The sequence below is a fragment of the Embiotoca jacksoni genome, unplaced genomic scaffold (assembly GCF_022577435.1).
Source record: "Embiotoca jacksoni isolate LCO1_2020_lvr unplaced genomic scaffold, fEmbJac1.0.p SCAF_2, whole genome shotgun sequence".
Lineage (NCBI taxonomy): Eukaryota > Metazoa > Chordata > Actinopteri > Embiotocidae > Embiotoca > Embiotoca jacksoni.
In genome coordinates this window covers 14,616,994-14,638,613 of record NW_027185340.1, presented here as the reverse complement: position 1 = coordinate 14,638,613, position 21,620 = coordinate 14,616,994, and the positions used below count along the sequence as shown (strand labels likewise).

The 21,620-nt window shown below is 39.9% G+C and overlaps 1 protein-coding gene across 16 annotated transcripts in view; it reads right to left on the bottom strand.

The window, feature by feature from the left end:
* The window catches only part of stxbp5l (syntaxin binding protein 5L), a 129,597-nt gene that overhangs the window by 4,133 nt on the left and 103,844 nt on the right, over positions 1-21,620 (bottom strand). For 2 of the 16 annotated variants that reach the window (XM_069154715.1, XM_069154720.1), the window contains 9 exons: positions 21,186-21,323; positions 16,867-16,920; positions 13,906-14,085; positions 6,604-6,708; positions 5,055-5,294; positions 2,237-2,600; positions 1,274-1,439; positions 473-584; positions 23-243 (listed from right to left, as the gene is read on the bottom strand). In XM_069154715.1, the coding sequence (XP_069010816.1) occupies positions 23-243; positions 473-584; positions 1,274-1,439; positions 2,237-2,600; positions 5,055-5,294; positions 6,604-6,708; positions 13,906-14,085; positions 16,867-16,920; positions 21,186-21,323 (1,580 nt within the window). The remainder of the gene's footprint in view (positions 1-22; positions 244-472; positions 585-1,273; positions 1,440-2,236; positions 2,601-5,054; positions 5,295-6,603; positions 6,709-13,905; positions 14,086-16,866; positions 16,921-21,185; positions 21,324-21,620) is intronic. The other 14 variants (XM_069154717.1, XM_069154721.1, XM_069154723.1 and 11 more) reach the window with 9 other exon arrangements.

The following is a 21,620-nucleotide window of genomic DNA, read 5'->3' as shown; positions in this document are numbered from 1 at the left end:
GAATTTGTGGTCATGTTTTTACCTCATGGGCGTGTTTGGAGAAGGTCTCTGCGCTGGTCATCATCAGGGCGGTTCGTTCCTCCAGCTCCCCGAGCCTTTGGCCCCTCTCATCCAGGGCAACGCGGGCCCGTGCCAGATCACCCACCACTCCGCTAGCTGCCACCTTCATGCCCTCCAACCCTGCCTGGCCGGGGATGTGCTGCGCCAGACTCCGAGAGGCCTTCCCAGCTGCTGCTTCACCGACTGTCCACAACATCAGATTAAAAAAACAACAACATGTAAATGACAGATATACAGCCATAATGCACATTCTGACATAACATTATGGCCTTCAAAAGTTAACCCTGGAGTTGAACTTTAAAACATTTATGTCTTGGTTTTCTATTATTAAAATCGTGTGGCATCTTTTCGGTGGGTTTGTTCAATAGTAGAATCAATCACTGTAGATTGAGGAAAAGAAAGACAAACGCACAGAGCTCTTCTCTGTCGAAATTGTGGGCGTTTCCTCCAAAGAAACCCTTTAAAAATCCTCTGTTCTGGGCCTCTGGTGTTTCTATTGGTGTAAACAGCTCTCCCAGCATTTCCTGCAGTGAATGAAATGAAGAAAAACAAGAAATTCTTAGTATTTGCACTCAAGATTTAACAACAAAACCGATTGGTCACCCGGAGGCATGGTTGTCTTCACTTTGACTATTGAACCCTTACATATAATTGTATGGCAATGCTGGTGTTACGATAAGTTTACTTGTGTGCATACACAGACAACATGTCCTCCATGACTGGCGAGAACCAGAAGCCACTGTTGCCTGTAGATGGCACTAAGGCAGCATCATGATACTGCCTCTACAGACATTTGTTATCAGTGAGAGTGCAGTGATGGTTCTTAAGAAAACCCATCTACGTATATACCCATGCGTACAGGCACGCACGCACGCACGCACGCACGCACACACACACACACACACACACACACACACACACACACACACACACTCTGTAAAACCATGTCCATATTTAACCCAGCCGAGTTCATACCACATACAACAAGTGTGGCGTTTCACTTCAATGGCTGCTGTCAGCTCTGGACTTCGCTGAGGCTGCCAATCATGGCCTCTGCTTATTTATTGCACCAATACTTTTCTGAACTCACGATAAAAATGTGAGATAATTGTCCGAGTGCACGATACAAAATTGGGAAGAACATTATGTTTACATCAATACACGCGTTTATGTCATGTATAGATAGACTGCTGGGCAGCGTGCACACGCTGACCTGCAGGTTGTCACACATCTCCTGGCTGTATGTAATTCTCTGGATCTCTGTAGGGGAGCTGAGATACAAGGCCTGCCCCCCGTTGGTGAAGCAAAAGGTTCTTGCAATGCGCATGTCTGTCAGAGGCAGGTAATTGACGTCCATCAGCGGTCTTAAACTGGGCAAACTGCGGGACAAATGAAAAGAGAGAGCAAAAGGCGTGTTAGACACCATGAATGTTTGCATTGTATCAGTTGTACTCTGCAAAATAAGAACATACCACACATCAGAGCCAAATTTGGGACAAACTGTTACATGTAAAAATATATATTTTTTAATTTTTGGTACATCTTCTGTAACAAAGCAGTTCATTTTTCGCTAACAAAACTGTCTTTGTACTGGCAAAGCACCTGTCACAACTATAAATAAAATAAATTTCTGATCACATGAGATTCCTAGACGGGGTATGAATTACACCAGACAACTGGTGCCACCAATTAGCATCCAAACAAGCAGAAAAGAGCCACATGTTCAGTAGTTTCATGTCACTTGCAGACTTTCTCTGCTCTGAAAACGTTCTCGCCTGTATCCAAAGGCGTATTTAGAAAAAGTGGTTGGTCTTTGCATGTTCAAATTCAATACTAATAATTAATCCCATTGTTCTTACCTGTGAATAGGAAACACTTTATTTGAGGCATCAGAGCAGGCACTCTAAATGCAAAGGGTCAATAGTGCACTCAACCGATTCCACTAAATTGTTAATCCAGGGATTTCAATTATTATACAGCTAATTGTGCAGCTTTAGTCTAAGCCAAAACTTGCAGACAAAAAAAAATATCCTTTGGCACTGAAAGATACATGAAAATAAACATATATTATCTAAATTTCATGAAGAAAAACTAAAACCAGTAAACGCAAACATCTAAAAGGTCAGTCAAAAGTACGAGGTGTATGCAGAACTCTGATGAGTGCCTGAAGTCCTACCTGAGAGTCATGACATGTCCGTTAGCACAGAAGCAGGCCAGGCACACACTGTTACACACAGATACCACGTCGGCTCGCAGTACAAAGGAGGACTCTGTGATGTTGTGGACAAAGAGGCAGGACTGTGAGGGCATCAGGAATACTTTGGCCTGCCTCTCGGAGCACACCACCGCCAAATGTCCCTCTCCGCAGGCGTCCTGTGAGGACGACGGAGAAAAATGGACCAGCTTGCGCTTCCGTGGTCGGTCGGGGTCCTCGGCGGTGTTGGGGTCCCGCCAAACCTCATAGGGGCTCTGAATGAGAGCGCCCATGCAGTCCAAGAAGCTGAAGCGTGTAACAGAGCCCTTCAGCATTAGGACCCCTCCTAGAAATGGAGAGTATAAAGGAATCGGTGAAGGCACATAGCCTAAGGCTGAAACTTTCAAAATTAAAGCACACTACTTCCAAGAAAGTGCTGACTGCAATGTCACTGGCAAAAGCTGGAGAGTTGAGCTTGTCATGTACAGTTGAATGTCAGTATGAATGTATGATGCAATCAGAGGTTCACATATTCATATTCAAGAGACTAGTATAACTTGTTATCTGCTTTTGGCTGCTAAGTAATTCATTACAGACACAAGCAACAGAGTCAGCTGACATTTAAAAGACAACGTCTGCTGGATAAAAAAAAAAAGTATCCACTGGAAATCACAGAAACACACAGAGAGAGTTCAACAATACTTGCTTTCCAGTTTGCCAATTTTTCCCTCAAACAGAATTTGTGACCTTCCAGTAATAAGCGTGCTTCTTGTAAGTTTAGTATCAAGAGAACTGCTGCTTTAAAGGGCCTGGATTTACGGCTCTACTGATGTTTTCACTTTGAGTAGAAGACCTTTTTTTTTTTTTTTTTTTTTTTATCTCCACACTGCAGGATTTCTAGACTAAAAATGCAGCTTTGAACATCTCGGTTTTGTTTATTCAGACAGCAAAAACAATGCAGCAGCAAAATCTGTCGTTACTCTGAAAACATGAAAAATTAAAAAGAGAACGGAATTTTGGAAGATCATACCTGACTGATGTGAGCTCTCCCTGCTAACAAATTCCATCTAATTGAAACAAATGAGGTCTTTGAAGCCCTTTAAGTATGACTAAGACCAAAGGCTGTTCTTAAAGCTCAACACTGTGCACTTAATTCCTCACCAAATGATGACCTGCTGTTAGTTTAAAAGCCTTGTGCTACATCAACATTGCATTTTCTCTATGACCTTTTGGGTCAATTATAGATTTCAAGTGGACCAGGGATGAATGATAATATTTCTTTAATCATATCAGTGTCCTGGGTTTGTAAAGAGGGCGTATCTTGTATTCATATAGAGAAATACTTTGTTCACATCAAAGTAGCATAAAAAAAAATGAATTACATTACAACGATTGGATGGTCAAAAGGCTGAGCACTGTATGAGTCTTTTGATGTGGCATTGTTATAATTATTAGAAATAAACATTAATGTTTGATATGGATGAAAAAACAGTGTATTGTTCTAACTAATATTACCCTGCACCACAGATGAGCTGTGTAATGTGGAAGCACTTGTAATGACAAACCATTTCCATACCTGATTACCAATATGAACTTGATAGATTTAAGGTTGAAGGTGATATTTTGTTGGTATCTTGAACTCAACTTGCTGCCAACTGGGCAAAAATCAATTCATGCATGTTTAATGTTCAGAACATTAGTAATGCTGACTTAGTCTTTTATGAAAAATGATTTAATGTGGTCAAAAGTTTATCGAGTCTTTGTCAAATGCAAAGTACTTAAAGATGAGGTGAACAAATGTAATCTGGGCATTTTGTACTGATGAAAGTGATCACAGCTTTGAGTCAGGCCAGCAGTTAATAAGGCTCCATTTAATTCCCACTTCATTTCCATTAAATCCTGCTGTGCAAGTTTCATCACAAACCATTAAACAAAAAAATTATAGTCCAGCGGTATAGTCCATTTATTATATTTCCAGGCGAGTGCATTCAAACATTAACAATCCACATAGGGATTTGTTTGTCTGTCATGTGGAGCATAAAACCTCTTTTAACAGCGTCAAAGCCAGAGGTGAGCAAACAAATATTCAATAAAAGTTTCTGAAATGAAAATTCAACAGAGTAAAAGTAGGTTTATGGCTTGCCATTATACAGAGTTAATAGTTTTAGAATGCAACTAAGATTATAATAACAATAAAATGTACAATATATTCAGATTTTATTTTGTGGTTCTTAATGCCTTTATTAAACATTTTTGACGTCTTTGTCTTTTTTGTTGGTGACGAGGCTGAAAACTGCTTCAAACCCTTTTATATGTTAATTAATGGAATTTAGGGTGGAAAGTGTTTTCTACTGGAATAACCTCTGATATATTTTAGCGGTTATCTGTTGTATTTATTTTGAGTTATGGGCGGGACTACTGATGTGGAGAATTTTCAAATCAAGACCTCCGAGTAAGCCACCACCGTTTCTGAAGTCACCACACAAAAGTGTTTCTTTTTCACGACTGCTGGTGGACAGAAGTCATCAGTGTATTTAATGAGTGTGTTAAACAGAGGGCACAAAAACACGTTGATTTCTGGCAAAATAATCAAAGCTGCAGATATTTTGGCGGGTGATGTGTTCACATGCTGTATTTCTGGTCAGTGCATATTTGTGCGGATGGCGATTTGAAACAGCACTACTCAGTCAAAATTCAAGTACTACATAAGTAAGAGTCCTGACATGGCAGAGCACTATTTGTTAGGATACTTAGGGAAGTGGGTCATTTGGAACACAGCACCAGTCTCACTGGTACTCACCGCTGGGGCCAATGGTAACAGCTTCCTCCATCCTCTCCTCATGGTCGGTGGGAATGGACATTGGGATGAGCAGGGCCACGCCTAAGCTCGTGCCCACCCACAGACACGGGGTGGGATGGGCATCACTCTTGCGCCCATAGGACTCTCCGAACTGCAGTGTGGTGATGGCCTCTTTGGTGTCCCGGTCAATGCTGGACACGCTGGAGCTGCGCGAGCGGCTGAAGGAGTTTTCACGACTCTCTACAGCAGCACCCGCCAAAAACACAGAAGCATGGTGGAGGCAGAAACAATGCAAGAGAACGCAGACGTGAAGTAATGACAAAAGAAGAAAAGGCGAGAGAAAAAAAAAGAGGAAAGTGTTGAAGGGTAGAAATTTATGGAAACAGTAAAAGAGTGATGGAAGAGAGCAGCAACATGGTGAAAGAGAAGAAAGAATGGAAGTGTAAGAGGACAAGCAGTTAAAAAGAAAAAAAATGTACAGTAAGGAGAGAGTGATAAGAAGTGAATAACATTTTTAAAGTTAAACATGGCTTGTCTGCAGATTGTGTCTGATGTAAAACACTGCAACAAATATACTACTGAATAGATGTGGTACACTGAGAAACAAAGTCATCAATCATTACAAAGAGACAGCTGGACAGGAACATATTTTCACACCACAACCTGTGTATATACACACATACACACACACACACACACACACACACACACACACACACACACACACACACACACACACACACACACACACACACACACTTATGTCTTAGTTTATTGAGCCTGCTCTAGTTTTATTCACTGACAATATTCTGCTTAGTGACACACACACACACACACACACACACACACACACACACAGTCAGTTGCACCAAATTCACTAGATTTGAGTGCTGCCCATTCAGGTCCTCCATTGTGTACTTAAAGCCTCCTATTTCTGTATTGCTGCATTTCTGAATAATTCAGAGCCAGAAAATGTGCAGTACCGCGTTCCCGGCCTAATATTACACAAAGTGAAGACTTTATGTAACATCGACTGCAGATGGGCAAAGCCTGGTGTGCAGATGTGAAGCTCAGATTAACTAATCTGCTAAAGATGCTTAATGGAGGTATTTTTGAGCAACACTTTTAAGCACTTTTAGAAATAATTCTATTTGATCAATTCATGTGTCTGATAGTTTGAACAGTTATAAAAGCCTAAAAAGGGAAAAGAATTAACTTTAGCGAGTTTGTATACATTATATCTCTTGAATCAATTATCCACATGTCACAATTTATACCTGCACTCTCCCTGTTAAATAAAACAAACAGAAAGAAAAGACATCAAGTATGTGTAAGGCCTTGCTGGATGTACAGTGTGTTACTGTAAAAAAAAGATGTCATCACGCGACTCCTTGTCCTTCCAAGAAAAACAGAAAACAGGCACTTCTAGGCATGTTTTAAATGACACAAGGCCACAAGACGGACTGACATTCTGACTGATGGACGGACGAACGTAAACTAGTCAGCAGGACAGCAGTTGGATGGGTTTGTGTGGCCGAAGCCCCCTTACCTCTCTCACTCCAGCAGTAGGAGGTGGTGGTGTGGTGCTCGTCGTGGGAGTACATAGTGACTCCGTGTAACTGCTGAAGCATTGCCCTCCTGGATGCATGCCCTACTTTATCCCCCACAACATGAACCCGGTAGAACAAACCCCACCCCGCCATGACCCAGAGAGACAAATGCACACACGTACGCACATACCGAGCCAGGAAACAGACGAGACGGACAGATGAACAGCAGTACCAGAGAATGACAGAGAGGAGAGAGAGAAAGATGCAGCTGAGCGTGGAGATCGCTTCAAATATATACACAGACAGAGAGAGTGCCACTGAAATAAGAGGCTGCTCGGCTATGTTTCTGGTGGCCACACAACCTTTACTCGCATATCCATCTTCTCTCTGAACCCCCTTTTCAGCACCATCTGCTACACTAAACACTGCTGGCAGGAGTAGCAGGTTTCTACGCCTCCTATGATGCACCATCCCTACATGCAGTCCAGTGTGTCCGATGAAGAGCCACTGTACGGCACTGTTGCACGACAAGCAACATTTTGATTGGGGCTTTCTTTGATACTACCACGAGTGTGCATGGGTACAAAACAAAGACTAGGATTCAAGTACATAACCAATTTCACACAAAACTGACAAGAAAAACTCAACGCGGTACATAGACGAGGATGTCAAGAATGAAGCAATTCTGGATGTTGTTTTTTTTTTCGGTGTTGGATTCACTTCAATATATTTTGATAATTTCTGTCAAAATTCTGATATCTTGATAACAATGCTGTACAATGCTGCTGGCAACCAAGAAAGACTAAAACAGCCTTCTGCTACGAGTCTGGGTGGCAGCAGCTCGATTCTGCCGCGTGTCGCTGGGGTGTGTTTACGCAGTGTGACAGAGCCTGTGGGGTGCTGGCTAATGAAAGTCAGGCTCAGTGGTACTCTGACAGGACACAGGGACCCCTGGGGGCCCTTACAGAGAGCTAGAGGCAGGCGAAGCAGTGTCAGGGAGGTGATAAGGGAAGGCAGACAATCTGAAGTGGTGAGACAGACAAAGTGCTAGATTTTCTACAGCGGTGCATGCATGTACACTCACACACATTTCAGAGAGACAAAGACAGACACCTGGAGACTATGCTTAACTCCTATTTCACATTCATGTACCACCAATGACTGTGAACTTAGCTGGCGCCAAGTTGTGTTTTAACAAATATAGACAAATTAATCAAACTGTTTACATTTTTTTAACAAATAAGATGAGTAAGTAAACAATTTTAGAGCACCAACAGGAACTTCTTAAAGGCCTGCTGCTTCTGCATTTGTTTTTTTTCTATCTTGCATTTAAACATAGGTGTGTGTGTGTGTGTAGACTTCAGTGTCTTCTGAAAGCTTCTTCAGCATCTTGCCAGGTAGTTGCTGAGTCACCTCGTTATTGTCTCTTTTATTTGTGAAATTTGTAGACTATGAGAGACTATAATGCGGTATGTGTGTTACACTCAGGAAACAACACCTCCTCCCTCTACAACTACAAATCAACTGCTAACACGTCCAATTTAATTTCCATGTCTAAATGTCAAATTTAACAGCCTCGCACAGTCGTATCTTTAATATTTAACCGGTCTTTTACCTAACCAGATGGAAGGTATGGAAATGTTTACGTTGAGTGTGGCTTCGCCTGCCATTTCCCTTCTCTGTCTCCTTGCCCAGCATGCAGGCCTCATTAACATCGCCCTCATCTCTCGCACTGCTTGTTGACCTTTAATTATTTCAGTGATCCTGCTGGCTCTTCACTGTGGTAACCCAATGCAACTGATAAACAACAGTGCGAAGGTAGACAGTAGATAGAAAATATATAAAGGGTTTGATGAGGATAGTGACTATTCACACATGATAAACGCACGTTATTGCTGCTCTAAGCTGTGGCTATTCTCGATTCTTTCAAATTGTTTACTCATGCTCTCAGTAAGGCATACAGTATATTAGACATACAGATCACTGTATGACAGTACAGCTAGAGTACATCAAAGAGACTACAGTCATCTCTAGTGCGCCAAGTTGACATTTTGATATTTCAAAATTTGCCAAAGGAGGAAACACACTCGAATGACTTAGCAAACAAAAGTGTTGAAACTAAATAGCCGCAGATTCTTTAAAAACAAACAAACAGAAGAATCAATTTAATGTCATGGGGTATTATATATATATTGTAATTGAAGTGTTCATGTTTCAGGATTTCCTGTTAGCAGGTCAAACTGAGGGCGCCCCACAATTGTCTACAGACACGAACACCCCAATAAAACTGTTCCCTCCATGATGAACACAACCAAACACACCTTCATTTCATGATTATAGTTGTTTTCTTACAGAACTTTTACAACCCATCTGTGGGCTCATGGAGTGAGAAAACATTCCTGACAAATTTCCAACAGGGTGGAAATAAAAGTTTATTTTATCACAGGAACATGCTGGGACTTTATCTTTTATTGGTAGGGACTACTTATTACAAACTGACACTTATACCAAAATAAATGAAAGTGTTGGTGAATTCTTTGTCAACAAGACAAATATGCAGACAACTACTTTTAGGACTTGTCTTGCTTTTTCTCTCCTCTGGTTTCTGCAGCTGAAAGACTCAATAGATAACAGATTGTAAATTACTTTGACTACAGAACATACCTCAGTGATATATACTGTATATTTTTCCACCCAGAGGAATTAACTATTACTGACTGATTTGAAGATTATTGGGGAATTTTTGCTTTTGTATTCATTGCATTAGAAATCATGCAATCTTTTGTTTGTTTCTCTTATAATTAATCAGGCCTTCTTATTGTGCTGTTGGTCATCAGTACTCCAGACATTTCAAGTAGGCAACTATTTATCAGCTAATGATGTCAAAATAGCCCCTTTGATCTTAACGTATTATTGGTATTAGTTATACTCCCAACCTTTCCTACATTCATGTTTTTCTTCCATCAACAAATCCTTGTATTTTGTTTTTGGTCATTTACATGTTAATCATATCCCAATATCATTAATTACCTTATTTATCCTTAATTTGTAGATTATAAATCAAAAAATATAAAACAGACTAAGTTGTTGTCCTGTATTTTCTTTTGTGTTTCCAGCTAGAAGATGGAAATCAATTTAATCGAGTCACGGTTTCTAATATTTGACTGAGGAATGTATGTCATTTAAAATAACATTTTTGCTCCTTGTAATTACAGGTGGTATCCCAAACATATAAGGAGTGCAAAGAATAATAATTGTGGAGTGGTGTTTGATCTGTTACATGCTTTTGGGTGCACATGGTATGTACTTAAAAAACAACTATGACAACAGAGAATAACATTTTTCCTCTCCACCCCAGAGTTCGTAACAACCTTTTTGTGCACAGAAATGCAGAAAAGACAAGGGACCTTCTTGTCATGTCATGTCCAATGCTGGATACTGCGATGGCCACTGTTGTTAATTAAAGCTCGAGCCCCATTTTTAAATGACATTTCACTACTGAATGAGCAGGAGGACACTGTCTACTGCTGCGGCATACAGAGGAAAGGTGGTTATGCTTCTTGTCAGACAGTATCTGTAAAATTATTTTTATTCTCTGGTAGCTTGTAGTGAAACAAGGCACTCTAGTTAAAAAAAAAAAATAGGACTTCACTAACAGTTATTTTTTAGTTTAATTTATTTCAATGGCTTTTTTAATTCTGCCTTCAGTTTTAGGTAAAGCCTTTATTCACTGGAGATCTGACAGTGTGTTAAATGATAAATCAGGCCAAGTTTGAGTTTAGTAATCATTTGATAATTTCCAGGTTGTCAGGGGAATCTGGGTAACATGGCCATGCTAATGGTGCCAAAACCCACAAGACTACAACATTTCTGTCAAAGAGTTTGTTAGGGAAATGTCCAGAGGTCATAGACACATTAAATCAAGTGTGGAAAAAGAGAGACTTCCACTTTTGTCTGCATCGGTCTGGTTGATAATGCACCTGTAGCCCAGGCAGTGGCTTTAATAAAACATTCATCTGATGCTAATGAAAAGTGCTTCCCACTTGGTTCCAGGTCATGGCTGTATAATGAGGTGGATGAAGATGGCAGCGTGAAACTAATTGCAGAGTTGATGTAAAAGGGTCAGCTGTGACTCAACAAACAGCACTGCATGTTTTTTTGTTTTTACTTAAAGTTAAACAAGGATGTCTGTAAGGTTTGTACAATAGTAATAAATAGGAACTGAGCCCAAAATAAAAAACTTTACAGCGCAGCATAAATGTGATTCAGAAACATGATCTTACTCTCATCTGCCAACAGTTGCTGTTACTTTTTCTCTGATGTTCGTGCAGGGTGGCTGCAGTAGCTCTGACATTTTGGGAACTGTCACAATGATGAGTCTCCAAGGGAGCGATGAGCCTGCCATGAGCTAACTTCCGGGTAAACTTAAAAAGCCCTAACTGAAAACAAATACATGGTACCCTGAGTGGACCGTGAGTGAGGGACCTGCAAATCCAGAGCTCTCCAGAGGTGCACTCTCCTTAAGGGCAAGAGTGCATATAAAGTGTCAACACAATTTGAAAACAGAGCAGTGTTAGTGGTGAGCCAGGTTTCTATGATCATTGTGAAGATTTGACTGACATACATGTAAATTTGCTCACAGACAATGTCCTTCTAGTCTGCACGACAAACTGCTCCACACTTCTTCTTCTTTTTTTTTTTTTAAATTAGAGCACTGCAGTGTTGAACAACTTCTGTGCCAGCAGGGACAGTCGTCATTCAGTCAGTTCTTCTGGATCTCCCACTTAAATATTATCCCCAAAACCTGGTCTCTTTGGACAGTGTCTGCCACCCTCGCTTTTATTTTTAGCACTTCCAAAACATCATCACTGCACCGTGTGAATAACTGCGAAGGTTAAAAATGCAGCTGAACAAGCAGATTGAGCTGTTTTTTTTTAACCTGATGAAAACATAGTTTCAAGAGCAGGACAGATAAATAAAATATTCAACATGACAGGGCAATGCCAGCAGTCTTGTTAATATATATATATATATATATATATATATATATATATATATATATATACAAAATAATAAAAATATATATATATATTTGCCTGAGTAGGAGGATGTTGTTTATTCAAAGTCAATAGATGTCCTCCATTGGTGTCTTGATGTCTGTCGCCTGGCAGTGACAGACTCTGTGCAAGGATTCCTACATAAGATGTAATTAAATGATGCTGTACAATCATGGAAAAAGCCATTTGTCTGTCAGCTCTGAGGTCAATATCTCAAAATGGCACTGCTGGGAGTGTCATTTTATGTCATTATTTGGCAGCACTTTTGTCTATCTGTTTTTCTGCTTTTGTTTGGCTGTCAGTTGTTGTTTAAGGGAAAACTGGAAAAAATATAGCTAACAGCAAGATTAAAACATTTCTCATATAAAACAGTAACATAATATTGGGGTTTGGACTGATGTATAAAATTTTAGAAATAAGAAAGAATAAAGCCTTTTTATTAAAGCCTTTAGATGTTTGTCTTAATTCAAATTAACTGGTGATAATCTTGAAATAACAATCTAGAAATAGCTATAAAAGCACAGAAAGAGTTTTTAACATTGCACGCACATGAACACAGAGAAACATATTTATATACCCACAAACACATTCCCTTTCTGTACACACACATTTCCACATTGACCATGGGGATATGAATCCTGTGTTGGGTCAATCCAAATTTAGGTGGTGTAAATTAAAAGTCAGAGTGTGAATAAAAGGAAGTTCGAAATGGAAGAAATAAATATGTAAAATTTGTCAAAGAAAATGTCAAAATGCCAGAATGCGAATTGTATTATTGCCCCCCCCCCCTTTTTTTTTTTTAAATTCTTTTTTTTTTTTTTTTTTTATCGATATGAATGCTGAAAAGGGTTATTGGAAATAAAACAATGAGGATGTGGAATTGGATGAACTTAAAGAAACAAATATAGATTCATGAAATGCTTCCTAGGCTCAAAGTTTTGTGGATTATGAGAAAGTCAGGAGGTGTGGCCACACTTCATTAACCTCGAGTATCTATTACCTTATTTTTAAAAACAAAACAACTAGAATCTATTTATGAAAAGAGGAAGAAAAATGGAGAGAGAAACAGGCATTTAACTTCGCCATACTATGGGGATTGATGGTAAAGCTATGGTCGCATCCATTTCAACCGCAAAGAGGTAAATAGATGCCGTTTTGATGCAGAAGTAAAAAAAAAAACAACAAGAAAAGTAAAAATCAATTGATTAAGTCACTCAGTACTGCATCAACCTTCAGGCCTGGGACATGGTCGACACAAGCAACAGTTTTCAGGGACACAATGCAAGGGCTGTTTCTTGCATTAAAAAGAAGCAGAACCTGCAGTCCAAATGTTGTAAGGTGATGCTAATGCAAGCTGCAGATATATATGATATGCAAATGAAAAGCAGTTACTGCTGGTGTGAATATAAAGCAGCTGTAGTTACCATCATATTCCTTTGGTCACTGCTGTCTTGATCCCCAGCTACCCAGCTAACACATGTTTTATTCAAATAAATATTTTGTATGGAAATACTTTGTAATAACTGTTTACATTTTGGAGGATATACAAAAAAAAAATACACATTTGCTAAGCGCCGCCCCTTAATTACTGTTACAGTTTTTAAATCAAGCTTCCTGCTCTAGCATTACAAAAATGACAATGGTGGCAGACTTACCATTCAAAATTCTCAGTAATTTCTGCGAGCTACTTCAACTAACATTACCTCCATGATTTGGTTGATAACAGTGCTAGAGTATTTAATAAGCTGTAGCAGACTTAAATATGAAATGGTCTGCCTGTAGGTGTTTTGTTCAGTTTTTTTTTGTAAAAGACACTACCCTCTAAGACTCCTAAGATTGTGGATGTCATTTTTATCACAACGGCAGAGACACCTCTTTATCATGTAAGCTTATCTAAAAGCTCGACAGTCCCGCAGGGCCTAGTTAAGGTTGCTAAGCTATAATTAGACGATCACTGTTTGAGCAAACAGTCGATAATGAGATGTTTATAACGAATGTTACGTTAACTGTTCCGTGTTTTCACTCATCCGTTTACCCTGCAGTACTGTATCTGCTCCTCACAGCTGCGCCAGGATTTCAGGTTTTATGTTGCTAACTTGCATTAGCATGTGCTTGCCTTGTGTTAACTATGTGCCAGGCCTTAATTCACTTACCCCAGGGTGAGAGGACAGCATGCACTTTTTGAAAGGGGAAGGTATGTTATAGAGGGTTAAGGGATGGAGGTCTGGGAACACAAGCACACACCTTCAGTGTGGGACACAGGCAAAGAGATCTCCATGCAAGCAGCGGACTGGGCCTTGCGGAAGGGTGGTCGGCCAGGGCCTCTGCGGGTAAGCCGTGGCCCCTCGGGACCCATCGGTATGCGAGGCTTCCCCGCCGAGCAGGGCTGAGAGGTGGGGCTAGTGCAATGTCCATTGACATGATCTGTAACAACGGCAAAGCATTAGCAAACAACAGAAAGAGGGAAATAATCAAACTTTCAAACATATTCTAATCCACTGCCGTAATATCCATATTCATAAGTCATTTGGTCTAATAATGAGCAGTGAAATCAGAACAAGGTCGGAAAATCGGACAGTGAAGGGAGAGAGTTTTATGTGTCTGTTCCAAGGAAATAGATTATATTTTCTCAGCGTAATGTGGGATAATGCAGATTTAAAACTTCCAGTCATTATTGGACCACATGACCGAAGAAGATGGATATTTTTTTAGTGTAAGAGGAGCAAGCTGATGTTGAAAATCTGATTGTCAATTAGTAAGATGATTGTGAGGGGAGAGGTGAGAGCGATTGACAAAGGTTTAAAGAGTGTTTTGGAGTAAGTATGTGCAGGGAGGAGAAAGAGTTGCTGCAGCAAAAGAAAGTTAAATGCAGAGGCAAATTGTGCAGCTTCATCCAGTCTGTGTCAGGATAAAGATATGAAAAAAAAAAAGAAAACAAACATAAACAAATGGCTTGTTTCATCTCCACTTTGTGTCTTTTCATCTTTGTGAATTGTTAGAAAACCCTGTTTTTAGCATATTCTGTTTATTTCTATTCATGCCAGAAGCTTTATACCATTACTGGCAAAGCTACAAGTAAAGATCAAAGCAATATGAAAGTATACAAAAACTCAAAATATCTGCTCTTTTATTATAATGCAAATTAGCACTAAGTGTATTTGGTCGGGCTACACCGTCATCTACCGATGGTGCTGACATGAAAACACGTGTTACTTTCTGGAGTGGTGGCTTTACAGGGCCTCTCCTCAGGGGCCGTTGGAAGTCCTCACTTTAATGTAGTGTACTTCTGGGAGTGAGAATGTGTGAGCAAAATAATTTGTTTAGAACCAGACCTTATTAACGCAACAACAACAACAAAAAAAAGAAAAGCAGACTTTGTGGAGTGCAGTCTACTGCTTTTTGTTGCGCATCAGTTTGACAGAAAAGCTGCTAAGACAGCTGTAATTACCAGCTTTTATGACCTATGCCTGGGCACTCTCACTTGTCTTTAGAGATGAGTAAATAAATGCAGTGCCCTTTTCTTTAATGACATCCTTGCAGTAAAACCAAGGTTAAAAGCATTCGTGGTTGACAGGAAGGTCTGATTGAGGCTTTCCATTTGTTTTATTTTCTTTCCTCTTTAAAATTCTTTTATAGGCATGAAGCATGAGGATAAACAGCATTATGTTAATAAAAAAATAAAATAAAATAAAAAACAGGACAATGCGCCCTTTTCACTATCCTCGTAGTCTTTGGCACTGATTACATGTCTGTCATGTCAAAACTGGTTTCCACTTCAGCTGGTTAAAGCACAAATGATTAAATTTCAAAGTGAAGATGAAAAACTCCAGGGTGCCACCCAGTCCGTGTGCAACACTCACCCAGTTTCACAGCAGGACGGACCGAGACAGCGCAGCGACTGAAAATTGCAGGTAATATTGTGCCGACTAATGCGGAAGCCGCATGACGACACTGCTGTGTGTATCCGACTTTATGTTTTGTGGTTGCAAATTTCACAGAGATGCAGTGAATCAGTCATTTGCCCCGAAATGTTCTGAAGGAAACTGGTGCACAGCAAAAAGAATGGCACTGTATACTCGGCCGTGCACACTTCCCCACCACACAGATTACGGCACATATCCTCATGTGCCGCACAGACGTAGAGCGAGACACACACACACACACACACACACACACACACACACACACACACACACACACACACACACACACACACACACACACACACACACACACAAAAATAATATTCTCAGTAACAGACTGTTCCGACAAAATATTTTGTTACCCAGAGCCGCAGAGAGGTTCATGTTGTAGCTTTTAACGAGGTAGAGGATTACTAAATATTAATTTTTACCCCTTTAACTGACAGCATACATCGTTCAGGGGCATGTTTGCACCTCACAAGACATTTAATGAGATTAAAACACTTTCTGTATGTTACTAAATGTGTGATGAGGCAACCAAATAATTCTCTTCTAGGTATAATTTTATAAATGTAGTTTATAATGTCCTCAAAAAAACCAAGCACTTTGATACCTGCCAAATGAAAAAAAGGCAGTGAATGAGGTAAGTCACAGAAATAAGTAGGCACTGGCACATTTTGTCCTAAAGAAGCAGAGGTTTTTAGAGGGGACAGCATGTGTAACACTGCAGAAGAAGAAGCAAAGGGAAACCTGAGACTGTGATGTGTATGTAGCAGTTAGAGATGTATGGGGGGGACTCTCAGATGGTCCAGTAAAAATGGAGGAAAGACTGTTTAAGAGAGAAATGATCCAGTTATGATGAGAGGTAGCGAGTGATCCAATACTGCAGAGCAAGGCTGTCAATGGAGGAAAGATTGCATAAAATCAGAGGATGGTCCAATCATGGTAAAGCGTTAGAAAGCCTCAAATTTAAATATGGGCATGAGTTACAAATCACCTTTATAAACACTTGCAAAATGTAGAAGAAACATATAGAGACGATTTAAATCAAATCAAAATACATTAACGGGGCAAAATGGACGAACACTTCAGGCCGACAGTTTCATGGGCTGGTTAAACAGGAGGAGAGAGTGACAAGGAAACTGAAAGAAGAAAGTTTGAGTGAGAATTTAAAAAACAACAACTTCTAATGCAACATAAAAGCCTAGAAACCATGACAAAGGCAGAAACTAAATGACTCAAAGGAAATCAAGTGAAAACTGCTGGCTTTCGCCTACCGTACCAAGATCAGTCTTAAGATCTGTTGGCAGACTTAACTTTCTGCCGGGTCCCTTTACTGAAACAAAAGAATAGGAAACAAAGCACCAGTTAATCCCTTCAAATAAAAAGTAATAAATCATAAAAAATAATAATAAATCATAAAAAAAATCTGTAATCTAGGTCAAACAATGACAAATTAAAGTGCAAAAAAACTTAAATCAAACAAAATGGAATTCACTCAAATGAACAAAGAATCAGAACATGCAAATCGGTGCAGTTGGACGCGGCAGGCATATTTCAAAATGCATGCTCCATTGTTGTCCCAGGCCAGTGTTCCCGGCTTTTTCTACAAAATCAGTGAGACTCAGTTACCAAGTCAGTGTCAAAAACTTGTCCAGTGGACTAAATTATTTCTCACATGAAGCAGGTGTTGTCTTTTGTTGATTATTTAATGAGTTGGCATAGTATTTCTTACAACTTAGGCCCGTTATCTTGTTGAGCTGCAACAAAGCAGGCAAGAAAAACAAACATTTGCTCTGAATGTCAAACTTGAGTCTGAGTCAGAAGTCACTTTTGAATTATTTTTTGTTCTGTTTAAATGTCAGTATAAAATCTGATTTTCTGAGGCCTGGGATGTCTGACATGGAAGCACAAATAAAGAGGCTGACACCACCACAAGGTGTCAATACAAACATCACAGACACTGGAGGCAACCAAAATAACTTGATAAAACATTTTGCAAGCATTTTGCAGTAAGTAGAAGACTGCAAAGGTCGAACTTGAGGTGTTATGAGTCAGTTTCCACCTCCAAAAGAAGGCAATATTTCATTGTTTCTTTGTGCTGAATGATTTACTTGACATGGGGAAGACAAAAGGATGGTGCTTACATGGCACCTGATAAGTTTCATGACCACAAAGAAAACGGCATGACCATGGATTTTTTTTATTCCTTATAATTGTGGTCAATAATACTTTAGATCTGGGAAATTTATCAAAGGAATCAGAGGGGATTTCTTTAAAAAGTTATTGACTCAGGTTTCAAACCTTCTGCCATCAGGTACCACAGAAGAAGAGTATAGTTGAGGACTTGAGGGCTACTGGAGGCTGAGGAAAGAATTTTAATTTTATTTAACATAACACTATATTATTCATATTTATACATAGTATCGAAAATGTATTTAATTGCATAGGAAATAGCGGTAGTTTAATGCTCTAATTGAATTTCTTAATCAATTAAGTTCTGTTTCCATTTAGTTCCAGGAAGAAGCACGGCCTTTTGGATTAGTGTTGCTAATGAGATAATAGATGAGCTCTGTGTGCTGTTCATAACAAACGGTAGTGACCAGATGCTGCTGCAACCCTAAAAACTGTGCAGTGTTAGAGACACAATGACAGGAAAAGTGTTCCCATAATAAACATGTTACACACAGATGGGTCCCCTGTTTAATAGCTCAGTGGCTGCATTAACACTTCATAAAATGTATTTTAATCAAAATCAACAGGTGGAACTGAACTGAGGAGCCAAAGGGTTGCTCATTGTGAAATGAACAATAACCAAATAAACACTGCATGTATTCCCATTCATTACTGCTGGTATTTAACTACAGTACCACTTTTTGCTACATGCTCACTGAACCTATATGATGACTGTAGTCGGTTAACATTTGTCAAAATATGAAAAAAAAAAAAAAATCACATTACGCAACACATTTCTGTGCTATACAATCATTTATATGCATCCGTTTCACTGTTTCCCCCAAGTCTTGTATGTTAAGTTGCTTATGTGACAATTTTAAAACACATATGGCAACAGTTTATGTTGTTATGACCACCTTTGTGATCTCAGCACTCTGTTCATCACTCCATAATTCAGACACAGCTGTTCCCGACGCAAAACAATGTATTTTCGACATTTTATTCAGCAGCGAGTGGCATTTTTTATAGTTGTGTTTATGACCCCGTAGGTTCCCACTTTGTCTCTGGAAAGATTCAAGATTTGCCTGAGGGAAAAAGCAATGTTTAAATGTCAATCAGAATGTCCTGCTCACAAATATTGTATCTTTCCATACAGGCAACAAGCACAAATAAGATCACAAAAATACCGTTGAGGAAAAGCAGGCGCCATGGTGGACTAATGGTTAATGCTCTTAGCACACAGCTTAGTATCACGCCAAAGTGTGTAATACACCCGTCAGCCCACTACACAACACCGTGTCAGTGTCACGGTTTGCTTCGCCTAGGCTTGAAAAGTACATGCGTGTATGACCAGGGTCGTAGAAGAAGATCACTTGACGGGGGTCATGTGACGAAGCACAAAGTGTGACAGGGGAGGTCAGCAGTGGTTAGATAAAAAAAAAAAAAAAAGGACTTTAAGTTGCGTTAAAGGACTTTCACACAGATGAAAGGTGTTTGAGCCTTAACGGGAAAGCAAAGGTCAATGTGGATTTCTTCTTTAAGTAACATAAGTTACATACATAACGTAGCATATTTAACTCATGTAACATATGTTACGTAACTCACGTGACGTAACGTTTCATCCGTAAAGTGACTTATTTTAACTCAGGTTAGTTTTGTTGCTCAACTTTTGTCTAACCAAATTGCGACTGTGTCACAATAAACCCAAGGATCTTTTCTAAACCTAACCATGTGGTTTTTGGTGGGAACACCAAAGGCACCTTACTATTCCCCCCTAGGTAAGGCAAAACGTGATGCTAATACAGTATTTTCATGTGCACTGATGGGTGTATTGCATACTTAGGCATGATATCACGTTGTACCACATAACCACAATGTCTACCATTCTACTCCTATCTGTCCACATCTTTGTTGTGTGTCAACCCCAACTCTCTTTTCCTTTTTTCCTGTCTGTATCTCCAGTGATGATATCCAGTAAAGGCAAAAAGCCACGAAAAAGAGGATGGAAATATTATTATTAGGTTTGTATAGGAAATGCTATTTGACTGAATTACAGTAATGTGTGGAGTGCTGACATCCCAAAGGAGGCTGATGTAGGACTAAAACGCGGATACACTGATAAACAAACAAAGCAAGCTGAAGTCATATCCGTCAGCGCCGCAAACGGCTACAGAGTGGAAACCATGCAGTTAGTTGGAGACGAGACAATAATGAATGTAAGCAAAGAGGACGATATGATAAGATTGTGGGTTTATCGACACAAAGTCAGAACGAGATGGTGAAAGAGACACAGTGTCACAGGTAAAGGAGCATGTTGCCTTTCAGTGGCACGGATAAGTGGCTCCAATGGAGGCGCAATGATTAATGTCACAGAAAATGAAGCACAAGAGGCATTGACGAGTGAGGAGAAGTATGGAATACAACCCCTCCTTCTCCCTAGGCACGCCAGCCTCACAGCATAGCTGAATGAAGGATCCAAGGTCAAAAGCCCAGATCCGGTACATACAACAAACATCACAACGTCTACCCTCCGCCCCCCGCGGCTGGGGCAGAGAGACACAATGCACCACCAGCAGTCATCTGCACAAAGCATGGAACACATGGACAAAGCAGCCGCAGACAGTCTACGCCTACAAACACAGCCCCTGTCAGCTTGTTTACACTGCAAGCAACTTGTTTGATGGGTCATCCTGTTGTGACCGATCGAGGTGAGAGAGGGTCCGATGGCATTTGCATTGAGAACTGCAAGAGGTTTTGAAGAATAGATGTTGAAATTAATTTTGAAATATTCACAATCATTTTGTGGTGAGCACTTCCCCCGGCTTCTGCAGTTCTTCCAGGATTGCAATTTAAGTACTTTTACATTAGTGTCACCAGTGAAGCAACAAAGAAAAGAACCCTCTTCCCACCTGTGCACTCCGTTGTGTTATTCGTATTCAAAATATCATGTAAGTCGGGATGTTTGCCTTTAAATTTTATATCAACCCTAACAATTAGCTTTTAAATGACTGTTATCAACATCTCTCCCATCCACCATTTGCACTAGCCATGGAAATCTGTTTTTTATTAAACAGGGGAAAAAATAAAATAAAAAATAAAAAAATCACTTTAGCTTGTAATGGTCAGTGACCAGGTAAGATTATTCCACAGCCAGCCTTATTTAAAAGCAAACAATTTTAAATTAATAACCGATGTTTCCCTTTTCTATATGATAGGAATGAATAAACTTCCAGTATGTTGCTGACAGTGTTGCTCACAGTGTGGAAGCAGAGTTGAGCATGCAAGGTGCAACATCGAACCAACTACCTCCCCAAAAACGAATCCATCTATCTTCCTTGCTTGTTACATTATTGCCACACAATGAAAAATAAACACAAGCAGGTGTCCACGAAGAGGCTGAGATCCGTAAAACATCCCTCCTCTTACCATTGTCCAGTAAGTAAAAGACTGGACTGCAGTGACTGGCTCTCAGACTGGCCACAGGCTCTGGAAGGATGCGTGGGTCATTGTGAAGGGAGGTTGGGTAATGAACTGGAACAGGAGATCCAACAGAACAGACACAGACTTTTCAGGGCAACAGGGGAGAGACAAACACATTGGGTGAACTGGGGAGAAGAGAGACTTGCAGGTAATAGGCAGGAAACAGTTGAAAGGATATGAAAACAAAAGGGTTAATAAGAAGGTTAATAACAATATTCCACCAGCAGTATGATACCAAGAAGTTTGCATCTGCACAACTGTAGTTGCATTACTACCACAAACAAGAACAACACTACGACAACTACTTCTAATGCCACAACTGTTAGTACACTTGATCACCACTACTTCTAACAACACAACTACTACTGTTTTCTAACCTCT